This window comes from Passer montanus, unplaced genomic scaffold (genome assembly GCF_014805655.1).
Source record: "Passer montanus isolate IOZ18808 unplaced genomic scaffold, ASM1480565v1 scaffold47, whole genome shotgun sequence".
NCBI classification, from domain to species: Eukaryota; Metazoa; Chordata; class Aves; order Passeriformes; family Passeridae; genus Passer; species Passer montanus.
The window spans coordinates 7,037,163-7,049,274 of NW_024369596.1; the positions used below are offsets into that span (position 1 = coordinate 7,037,163).

At 43.0% G+C, this 12,112-nt stretch overlaps 1 protein-coding gene across 12 annotated transcripts in view; it reads left to right on the forward strand.

The window, feature by feature from the left end:
• The window catches only part of PRDM10 (PR/SET domain 10), a 45,121-nt gene extending 33,242 nt beyond the window's left edge, over positions 1–11,879 (forward strand). For all 12 annotated transcript variants that reach the window (XM_039722053.1, XM_039722052.1, XM_039722054.1 and 9 more), the window contains 9 exons: positions 49–228; positions 1,111–1,221; positions 2,230–2,430; positions 2,985–3,128; positions 4,175–4,345; positions 6,208–6,348; positions 6,975–7,143; positions 7,757–7,869; positions 8,629–11,879. In XM_039722053.1, the coding sequence (XP_039577987.1) occupies positions 49–228; positions 1,111–1,221; positions 2,230–2,430; positions 2,985–3,128; positions 4,175–4,345; positions 6,208–6,348; positions 6,975–7,143; positions 7,757–7,869; positions 8,629–8,853 (1,455 nt within the window). In that variant the 3' untranslated portion in view covers positions 8,854–11,879. The remainder of the gene's footprint in view (positions 1–48; positions 229–1,110; positions 1,222–2,229; positions 2,431–2,984; positions 3,129–4,174; positions 4,346–6,207; positions 6,349–6,974; positions 7,144–7,756; positions 7,870–8,628) is intronic.
• The last annotated feature ends 233 nt before the right edge of the window (positions 11,880–12,112 follow it).

Consider the following 12,112-nt stretch of genomic DNA (forward strand, 5'->3'; position numbering starts at 1 on the left):
GTTTCTGTGACATTGCTGACATTTTTCTCCCCAATTTTTCCTTCCCAGAGGAAGGACAAGCTGCGAGAGCACATGCAGAGAATGCACAACCCAGAGAGGGAGGCCAAGAAGGCTGATCGGATCAGCCGCTCCAAAACCTTCAAGCCCCGGATCGCGTCCACTGACTATGAGAGCTTCATGTTCAAGTGCCGCCTCTGCATGATGGGCTTCCGCCGCAGGGGCATGTTGGTGAGTGCCTGGGTTCTGTTACAGCCTCTGTACTCCATTCTGATGAATAGGTAAGGAATAAAGATGGAATTCCAGCATTGGAATACAAGGCTCATAAAAGGGTTTGGGCTGGAAGAGATCTTAAAGCTCATCTCATTCCATCTACTGGCCATGGGCAGGGACACTTTCCAGTAGACCAGAGTGCTCCAAGCCCCATCCAATCTGGTCTTATCCAGCCAGGATGGTGTGAAACAAATTTTGGCAAATTTTGTAGCTGAGTTGAGGTGATACATCTTTTTTTAAATCTGTGTGTTTTACTTCTTCAGCAAATTTGCTCGTTTACTGCCTGCACTGTGCATCTGATTGTCAGTACCATATTTCAGCACTAAGTGATGCTGACTGATGTGTACTGTATTTAACAGGACATGAGATGAAAATACTGCCTTGTTCAGCCTTAGTGCCTCTGTTTTCCTGGCGGTCTTTCCTCTTTTTTTGTTTCACCCCCTTCTCGAGGGCCTCTTCTGGCCATGTCATGTCACTGCCTCTGGGTAAAGGCTGTTGTGCAGCAAGAGATTGTTTACTTAGGTTTCATGGGGGTTCTGATCTGGGCAGAGGCCCTTCACATGACCTCACTCTCAGATACCAGCTACAAGACAGTTCTGGCAAACTATTTCACCCCTTTCAATCTAATTTTGGTTAAAGAAACTGTAAATGAGACCTAGCAAGACCGCATTTACCTTCAGCAGTTAAATATGAGTGCACAATAACCCTTGCATCAGCAAATGCTTCTAGTGATGCTGGCTTGCATCATTCAGTTTTGGTTTGGCTGTTACCCCGACTGGAAGAAGCACCAATCATTTGGCTTCCAGCTGTAATGTGTTCTTGTCCTCTGTTTCTCCTAAGGTGAATCATTTATCAAAGAGACATCCAGACATGAAAATAGAAGAGGTGCCAGAGCTCACGTTGCCCATCATAAAACCCAACAGAGATTACTTCTGTCAATACTGCGATAAGGTGTGTGGGAAGTCACCCCTCAGAGGATAGCTCAGTCCCAGTCCTGGATGCAACCAATTTGTCTCTGCATAGAAATCTCTGGAGGGATTTGTAGCTTTTCTGAGGTGCTTGCCAGCAACACTCCTGCAGTACTGTCAAAAAAAAAAAAAGAAGACAAAATGCACTTAGGCCAAGGCTAATTGAAAGCTGTAGTTTTCCCCTTTCTGCTGTGTTTGGCATTGGAAAACTTGAATACTGTTATCCAGCAGACAGTCACTGACCCTTAGTCTTGTGTTAACACAGGACTAAGTATGCTGTCTGTGCATAATTTCTGGCCAGTAAGTACTTTTTCTTGCTGCATCACTTCTAAAAGTTAGTCTTTAACACCTTTTATTGTAAGCTGCTTACTAGGTCAGTGGAGCCTGAAGCTGCTTCTGCGGTGCCTTTGGGTTCTTCCTCTTATTCTCCTTTGCCTTTTATGCCTGGGGGCCTATATTTACCAGGGAGTGTATTTTGACTGTCATTATCCTCAGTACGTCTTTCTGTGATGCCTCTTTTCCTTTTGTTTAAGGGGAGAAAAAATAGTTTAAATTATTAGATAGTATTTGTTTGTTGATGTGCCTAAAAAGAACTAAAAGCTGTGTTGATCACCAAACTAAAACAGTTTGATGCTTTGTGTCAAGTAGAGATATCAACCATCATAACAAATTAACATTGGGCATTTGATCTTCAAATATGGCACGAAGAATTTTCCTCTTACCTCCTTGTCCTGTTTCGGTGTTTGGTTGTGGCGTAAAATATGTTCTCAAAAGGTTTCTCTGCTACACAAGGAGTCAGTTGCTTTTACAGGGTGATGAAACACTGATGAAGGCATGTATGCTCATGCCTTTTGTTGTAATTGTTTGGGGGATTTAACTAAATGTATTCTCTAAAGCAACATGCAGACCTTCCAGATCAAGATAACTGGTAGCTGTTTCCTGTACAGACACCAGGGTTGCACCATTTTAATTCCAAATCCTTGCCCTTCAGGTGTACAAGAGTGCCAGCAAACGCAAAGCACACATACTGAAAAACCATCCTGGTGCTGAGCTACCTCCAAGCATCCGGAAACTGCGTCCTGCAGGACCGGGAGAGCCGGATCCTATGCTAAGCACCCACACACAGCTGACAGGCACCATTGCCACCCCTCCAGTGTGCTGCCCTCACTGTTCCAAGCAATACAGCAGTAAGGTATGGGAAGTTCCTGCCTCAGACAGCCTCTCCCTGGGGATGCTGTTTCACCATGGTCTCTGTCACCTGTCTGTACAGAAGCAGAGCTCTCTTCATCTCAGTCAGAATGCTGGTTTTGTGCTGTGTGCTGACAGTGCAGGCACAGTCTGGTTGTTTTAGTGCCAAAAGATTCCATGAATAGAGGGTTTGTGTTGAAAAGTTACCAGAGCATGATCATGAATAGAAGGGCTTGAAAACTGCTGTCTGGTAGTTACAGGAGAGACGAGCAGGGAAACAAAACACAGAAAAGATGACCTTTGGAGAAAGTCATAAAACATTTGGTGATATTGGGGTAAAAAGCTGTTGAGGACAAGACTTCAGTGTCAGTTCTAATCAAGTAGCAGGTTTGTGATCCTTGTTTTCAACTTTGTTGACCAGAGGATCTCATAGTGTGAATCTTGAGGCTGTTTTACTGAGGGAAACCTAAAAGCTGTGTTTGGCCAGGCTGGGATTTCACATGGCCCTGAGCAGAGTTGCTGACTGTCCTTCCAACACTCCTTTGCTTCTCTCTGCAGACAAAGATGGTGCAGCACATCCGCAAGAAGCACCCAGAGTTTGCTCAGCTCCCAAACACGATCCATGCGCCACTGGCAACGGCTGTCATCAGTTCCACGCCAGCTGTTCTCACCACTGACAGCACAACTGGAGAAACTGTTGTGGTAAGGACTGGAGGCACACAAGGGCAGTGCAGGGAGACACACAGAACAGGAGCCTTCTGGTATTAGTAACCCTGGTTTATTTGACAGACATCACTTTAAAACCTGTATTAGGACATTATTTGAGATCACTTCTGGTTTTAAGCCTGTGTGGTCCAGTTTTGCAGTGTCAGGAGCTGTTCATTTTGTTCTGGAGCTTTAAGGATTGGTCTTTTATCCCCAGATCCATTTTCTTCTTATATTCAGATCTACTGACTCCACATTATGAGCTCAGGGATACACGTCTCATGGATTTTCACTGGGAATTTTCTCCTGAAGTGAGAGATGCAGTTCCTGGCATCAAAAGGACAAGTTTAACAGTGACTGGGGACTGGATCAAACTGTGTTCAGGGAGTCAGATATTTTTGTAATCCTTTGGACAGCACAGCACTGAGCAAAATGAATCTCCAGTGGCTGATCTCTCTACTGTTAATACATTAGCTGCCACTGAAATGAAAGCTGAGACTAGAAAATGTGTCCTTCAATGTTGTGGGATACTATGTAGTTTTAAAAGTCTTATTGATCACAGTTCAAAACTTCTTATCTAAAGACTAATTAGATAAAAGACTGTTTTGCTTGAAAATTGAGAGGTTTAATCAGGATGCTGTTGGCTTCATAAACCTGATTAAGTTATAAGCTAAGTGTCTTTACACATTAGAAATACAGTGTGACTCTGACACGGGAGGAAGTCTTGGAACTTAAGTCAGCTCTTCACAAATACAGGACTTCCATTGTTTAACAGAATACTGGTATGTCACAAGATGAAAGTAATTATTTTTATTATTCTGTGTTAAGTTAGCCACTACTGGTCCTGGCTAGGATTTAGACAGAAGACAGCAATTCTAGTTGATGATCCCTGGTGACTACTTATGACCCCAATCTCTGGACACATTAAGCTCTTGTGAAAAAATGACCAGATCCACTGTAAGTGTAGATAAAAGAACTGGAACTACAGTGCTGAAGAAGTACATCAGTATGATGATGATCTGTATCACTCTCTCCCTGCTCAGACAACAGATTTACTGACCCAAGCAATGACAGAGATATCCCAGACCCTGACTACAGATTACCGGACTCCCCAGGGAGATTACCAGCGCATCCAGTACATCCCTGTGTCTCAATCCACAACTGGCTTGCAGCAGCCTCAGCACATACAGCTGCAAGTTGTTCAAGTGGCCCAGGTGAGTAACCTGGTGGGGATCTTGCTGTGCTTTTGATCTCTTCCCTTCCAAGCCTGTGTGTTCTTGGGGCTCTATCACACAGAAGTGTGGTAAGGAGTAGTTACAAAAAGGGCTGTAGCTACTTTTTACAGATAGATCAACTGATAAGGCATAGGTTTCCCTTCATAAGCACTTGTACCAGGCATAAATAGTCCTGCCAGCCTTGGTCAGCTTGCTGGAGACACATCAACACAGTCCAGACTTAGTTCTACCCATCTGGGCAGCTTTGTTCAAGTCTGCTTTAGTAATGTTTCCTAGCTATTGGAAAGGTGGGTCAGTAGGTGACCCATTTTCTGCACTTCAAGACTGATTTGTACTTCCTTGTCCTCAGTGAGTCAGAGCCAAAATTTGGGAGTACAAGAGTGATTGCTTGTTCCCTTCATAGCATCTATTAGCATATTCATTCTCTTGATGCTCAACAACCTCCTAAAAATGAAACCAGAGTGTAACTAGAGTAACAGGTCTGAGGAAGATCTCAGGCAGCTGTAAGAAATCTGTTACCCACTGGAGTAAGCTTGTCTCCGTCTGTCTGGGAGCCCCCCAGGAACCCTGGCCAGCCCTGACACGGTTGACAGCGGGGGGACAGCCCCGACAGTGGGGGACACTCTCTCGTGCCCTGAGGGTTCCCAAGGCAGCCAGGCTCGTCGCCTTTGCAGCAGAGGAGATGCTAGAGACATTGGTAGAGGATGAAAGGGCCAACTCTTAACAGGGGGGTTAATCCAAGGTTTTATTCTGAGCTCCTGGGAGCTCCCACACCTCAGGGGGCCTCCTGCTCAGAGCACCTGGGAGAGGAGCCAAGATTACATTTTAAAGGGAGGTGTGAACCAAAAAGTAGATAATTTTGCTGACCAATAAAGAAACCTCAGGGATGAACACTTAGGGAATGGATATTTGGGGTAGTGTATGGGGTAGCACTTGGGGTCTGACCCCTAACCTCTGACTAATCACTCGATGACTTGGACTAAAAGTTCTAGATAGAAAGGATGGGATGCTGAGTGATTGACAGAGACCCAGGGCAGGGATTTGGGGATGATCTCAACAAAGGAGAGGGACTACACTGATAAAGGGAGGAAGGGGTACAATCAGGGGTGTAAACCATCTGGGAAAAATAAGGGCATACAAAAACAAAACCATTACAAAGTATAAGAACACACTACAACAGAAACTGAAACTACCATGTGTTTATATTTTAATCTGAAATTCCATGTTATCAAATCAGATTATGAATTTGGCTAATAAAGGCCTAAACAATGGCCCCAGTTGATAGTGACTGTGGCTGTTGTAACAATACAAGAGCATGAATACTGATTCCTGCAGGTAATATTAACAAGATCTTAATTTTATGAATATCCAAGACTTGTAATTCAATTACTGCAATTGGTATCATTAGTGCGTGTTGTTCAGAAAAACCTTTAAAAACCTCTGAGCGCTTGTCTTGATGCAGAGCTGTGTCAAGCTATAGAATTGGATATGCAGATCTTGAGTATGTATATGTTGTACAGAAAGATGCTTACACAGAAGGGGTTAACGCTAATCCTGGCTTTTGAACCCTTTGGTTTAGTCCAGCCACTGCCACAAACAGCTTGAATGATGTTAGGCAAGTCCTTTCCATTGGTATCACTGAGATAGAGCCATCTCTGTGCCATTACATCTGTTAAATGTACCTTATCTCCCGGGGTGCAAAGAAACTCAACAAGGCTCAACAGGTGTGCTCCACTAAGGCTCCTACTTCATTATTCCAGACCTTGTATCCCAGAAGAGGTTTATATGGCTACTTTTGTAAAGAATTTGAGGTAAAGAACTCTGCTTAATTTTTTCCTCAGGCTACCTCACCTCACCAGTCCCAGCACTCCACAGTGGATGTTGGGCAGCTCCATGACCCTCAGACATACACCCAACATGCCATCCAGGTGCAGCACATCCAGGTGACAGAGCCATCACCAGCAACTCAGTCATCATCACAGGTATTTCCCTCTTCTCATTAGAAAATGCTTTCCCTACCAGCCTGCTCAGCTGCATATTGCATGTGCTGATGCAGGGGATAGTGGTTTTTTTTGTCATTTAAAGGACCACACATGAAATTACTCTCACATTGAGATGAAGCAGTGCCCAGATGTCTCAAGATTTATGGGGGTGTTTTGTTGTGGGTTTGTTTGGGTGTTTGTTGTATGGGTTTTTTGGTGTGGGGTGTTTTTTCCCTTCAACAGTATGTACAAAGGAGAGAGAAATGATTGGAAAGAGACATATTTGCAGCTAAATGAGGTTTGTCAGTTGGAAGATGTAAATGGAAACTGGCATTCCTCAAATATTTTAAGTGCAACTCTTCATGCTCTTGGGTAGAATTTAGCCTCTAATCTCAGGTCTTTGCCATAGACTCTCTTTGACAAGCAACAATATCACTATTTTAGTTTCCTGGTCTGAGCTTATTTACCTAGAATGAAGCAAGTTGGAGGAGAGTTTAGTTCTTGTGCTTGATATGCTCTGGAACTCAGCCTGTGTTTTCCCTAAATGAGAAGGCTGTGTTTGTGACAGCATAGAGCTGTGCAATCCTTACTACACCAAGAACACTTGCACTTTTTTTTTCCTGTAGGCTGGGGGTCAGCCTTTGAGTCCCTCCTCGCAACAACCTCAGCAGGAGCTCAGCCCCTCACAGATGCAGACAACTACATCGACACCAAACCAAGCCCTCCAGCAGCAGCAAGGCTCCTCAGTCCAGCACACATATCTCCCCAGCAACTGGAACTCATTTCGGAGCTACTGTAAGTGTCAGCAGTAGCTCTAACTACTTGTCTGGCAAGTGTGTCTCTAACAAGTGCCCCATGTCTCCAGCTACCAAATGGGACAGTGTTTTCAGAGTTCATTCAGCTTTGCGATTAATATTCATAGATATCAAGAAGATAAAGCTTCAGATAAATGTAAATGGTTATACCAGCTCTTCCACTATCATCCATACTGATCCAGTACATAGTTTGGGCAGGCACTCTGGGCTCCTTTATTCCAAGGAACTTGCATACAGCAAGAATCAATGTGTTGGATACCTACTTGTTCAAATTTGGATGCATGCTTGAAAGAAATGTGTGGAAAAGGAGCGTGACATGATTTCTCATGCCCATGTTGTTCTGGCTGGTAATTCTGTGATGATTTGAGTGAGAACAGGATGTGTTTTTCTGCATGAATTTCCAAATATCTATCTGGTGTTAACTGGCATAATTCTGCTGAGGCCTGTAGAGTTCTACAAGGCCTTATCTCACCTGAATTCTACTCAATACCCACTGTTTCAGGCTTTAAATCTTTCTGATATAAGACATGATCTTTGAAGGTTGTCTTTGAGTTTGACTGAAGGTCTTGATTATCCAATTTGCAACTTTTTAGCATCAGAGATTCAGATGATGGCCATCCCCCAAGGGCAGTACGTGATCACAGAGACTGCTGTGGGTACCCCGGTCACTACTGTCAACACAGGGCAAGTAAAAGCAGTTACTCAGGTAAGGAAAACCATCATGGCCTAACACATTCAGAGTGTTATCAGGTATACAGCTCTTCAGCTTAAAGGTTTAAAGAATGCCAAAGTCATGATTGGGGCAAAGAGTGGAGGTACCTAAAGAGGTACAGACTGCACAGTATAGTTTGCATTGTAACCATTTACAAAGCTCATGCTGTCTGGCTCTTGTATGTATGACTCCTTTCAATTTAAAATCTTCACTTAATCACATTTGCAGAACAAAATTATTCAGTGGTACTGCTTAGTCATAAAAATATTTATGATTGAGCTGTATCCATTAAACCAAATTTCAGAACAGCTTCTGGAAACATTTCAGTAGCTTTCTGTTATCTATAAGATTAGAAAATAAGAAAAGTTCCTGCTATTCCTTGTAAGCAATCCAGCATAAGAAGACAGGTCATTGGCTTGTGTTGATCTTGGTCACTTGGAGTGGAACTTTTGCTAGAACATATGGAATACAGTAAAAAACTTTTCAGAATAGTGCAATTGAAAATTGCTGTTTTAGTCTGTTGTGATGGTCTAATTGTGTAATGAGTTTAACCATTTGTAAATTAACCAAAAGCCAAGTAGGTCCAATGTTCTTTGAATCAAAAGACAGGCATTATGTTGCTCTCAAATACATTTAAATGAAATAGAGCTTATTTAAAAGCTCCTTGTTCAACCAAAATGTCTGGCAGCAGACTGTTAAAGAAGTTACAAAAGATACAGTGTTTATTAATTATTTTCTATATTCCCCATGCAGACTCACTACGTGATATCTGAAGGTCAGCCTGATCTGGATGGTAAACAAAACTCTTCACTCTCCAATGAGGTTTCCCAGCCCACAGCCCACACAGATCCCTTGGAATCCCAGACAAGCAACCAGCAGCAAACCACCCAGTACATCATCACGACCACCACCAACGGGAGTGGCGGGAGTGAAGTGCACATCTCCAAACCCAGGACTTTCTCAGCAGAGCATGAGTGAAAGAGCCATTTGCTTGTCCTTGTCACCTCCCTGACAGCCCAGATGTGGGGGTACCCTGGGGCTCTATATGTTTTAATGTATATGCTCACTTACCTTCCACTAAAATCTCGGAGCTCTTGTTAATGCTTTAAGAGGGTTTAATTCACAGTGACCATGAAATACCCTCAAAATCCTTCTGGGATGCTTTTTATGCAGCTTTTAAGAAAAAGGACAAGAGAAGTGAAACCTCTGCTGGCCCCGGACTTTATTTTTAGCATGTCTGCTGACCCTTATTTTTCCTTTTTGGAAGTGTGTCCAGCAAACAATATTATTTCAGCTGTATGGGAAAAAGCCTGCCTAATTGAAGGCTTCCTGGCAGATTGTCATATGTATATTTTTAACAGGAGCCATTAAGCAGGAGAACATCATGTAAGTTGTTAGAATATGGCAGAACTGTTTCCTGTGGCTTCTAGCAGCCAAGGTGAAGGGATGATATGAGCAGACTGCCTGCAGAAAGGAGCAGCAGCAGCCAAGTGGTGGTTCGTGGTGTCCCCTTATGGGGATGGATTGAACAATGAAGCTGTGAAGATGTGCCGAAGCAGTCCATTAAATTATTATTTTTCCAGCCCTCCAGAACAGTTTACATGCTGCCTGCCCTGCCCTGTTTCAGAAAGCAGGAAAAGCACAGTCTTAAGCCCATGTTGTTTGGAACAAACTGATTGAAGTCCTAGGAGCACCTAAGTGTAGTACAGAGCCACTGTTGCTTCTTTTCCCTCCAGTGTTTGCAGGGAAAATTGCTTTTTTGCCTGTAAACAAAAAAAACCAACAGCTCAACTAAACTGACAGAGCAACTTCTGCTGTGATCTAAGATAGTTGTGCAGGAGAAAATGAGGATACAGAGCACTCCTCTGAAGGGACAGGGTCATTATCTGTGTGGTCACCTCTAAGCAAACATACTTTTCCTTTTCAAGACTGGATGGAGAGTTGGTTTCTTTGATTATTTTTTTCCAAATAACCTGTTAACAATGTACTGTAATTCCCTTGGACAGTTCCAGAAAACAACCAGCTCTGGACTCAGGAAACATAAAAGAAATGTGCTAGTGGACCACTATTTATGGGACATGGAAAGCCCATCCATGAGGGTTGCCAGATGTGATGGAGCTGGTCTATGTACAGAATTCATGTTGCATTTAGGGACCAGGAGAAAGGGAAAGAGAAGGTTTATATTTTAAGGCCATGTAATGTTTTTCCTTACGTAGTTCTCCTTCACAGGTTGTCTTGGTTGTTTAAGGCATTCTGGTGGTTGCAAAAACATGACTAGAACTCCATTGACTCCTGATGGGATATACTGTGTATGTCTGAATTTCCATTCATTGCTGGAAAACTCATCCCAGAACATCTGTGCATATCAGGATACATTTATTTATAAAACAAACACAGAGAAGGGTGCTGTGTCATAGAGGTCCTTGAGACAGAAGAACTTAAATTTTTTTGATTTGTTTTCTCTTGTACTGCACCGAGTGTGAATGTGGGGGACTCTTCCATAGCTATTCCCATGGATTCGGGTATGGATTACCCATGTCAGTAAGCACTACATGTTGTGGTATCAGGTTTTATGGAGTTAAAGCTCTTTGACATGAGGGAACTCCACACTTAAGCTGCAGAAAAGCAAATCTGCTTCCTTGTGAGCAAAGCCTTGTAGCAGGTATGGCTTCGGTAACTAACGTATCTGTTAATGTGGCATGGAAATAGTACTGAGATAAATCAGTTGGCCAATGCTGGCCAGCTGGGAAGTGTTCTGAGGTAACGCTGAAGTGACTTGCCAAAATGTGGATTACTTTTGTTCCTGGGATTTCTCTTCTCTTGCTGTACCACCATACTGGGGCACTAATGAGCTGGGTAGAATTAATGTGGACCAGAGCTCTCATTTGGTCAAGTGCAGTGATGACTGACCTTAAATTCTGTAGATTTGGCAGCCCAGCCACTGTGGCAGTGTGGAGAAACAATCACAATGCCCAGTAACTTGAATTCATGTTGCTGAGGATTTTGGAATTGCAGTTTTGGGCCTTGCAATGTTGTTTGCGTGGGAAGAGAGTAGGGAGAATTTTGTCTTGGCTTTTTTCAGGCTGCTGCTAATTTAATAACAAGCCAGAAATGCTACAAGTAGTAGGAAAATAGCAGACTTGGAAATGGGAGACTGGGAATGCTGGAATACTGGAGGATTGCAGGAGCAATTTTGAGAGTCTTAAAAGTTTGACAATAGATGAACATCAAATATGTTCCCATTATTGATACTGCAGATGTGGGGTTTAAAAACTACTTTGCTCTATTCAGCTTTGTTGGAACAGTCCATAAATGAGGACAGTTGTACCAGTTATTTAAAACTGAAAACTATTTCAAACAGAAAACCATTTTAAAACAACCTTTTTGAACTCAGATCTCCCTCATCAAAGTTTCTCTGCCCTGCAGCAGCACCCTCGGGCTATTGGCCTGATTCCAGGTGAAGTAATTGCTAGTGTCACAAGTTGAATGAATTGCCTGTGAAAGAAGCATGCCTGGAAATGGAAGTACCACAGATTTTCCTCCCAAAATAAGGAACTACAGTGATTGCACAGATGGCAAAGGTTGCAGGGAATTTTTTTCTCCATTTCTGCAGCGCAGAAGATATAGGATGTATTATTATTGTTTGTAAACCAGAGCAACCCAAAGATCTCTCTAAGTTGTATCCCACAGAAGTGTAAATCCAGAGTCCTCTTAGTTGCCTGGAAGGTCTGTGTTTTGTTTGGAGATGCTGTCCCTTGGAGGCGTTCTGGGTCAGATTCTGTATTTTCCTGGAGGAAAAAGAAAACAACCCCAGCCTGCGCACCCTGATCTTGCACGTCTTGGACTGCTCAGGCCCCATCTATTATTTAACTGTGTATGTTTATTGTACATTTGGTGACTGTTGTGTTCAGAGTCTTGTGCAACCTGGCAGGTGTAAAAAAAAACAAAAAACAAAAAAACAACAAACCAAACCAACCTGAAAATAATAAATCTGTTTCTCTTTTTTTTTTTTTTTTTTTTTAATCACTTGCGATGACCAATCTGTTCATTGGGCTAAGGTGTTCAGTGAAGGATGAGTGAAGTGGGGTGTGGATACATAGGATGATAACAGTGTATGGAGGTTACAGGGAAAAATACATTTGCTACTCTCTGGATGGATCACAGAATTTCTGACCTCCCACAACACAGTCCAAGGGAGGGTAGGGGGAGAGTGGAGTGAAGCCCCTGTGTCGCTGCT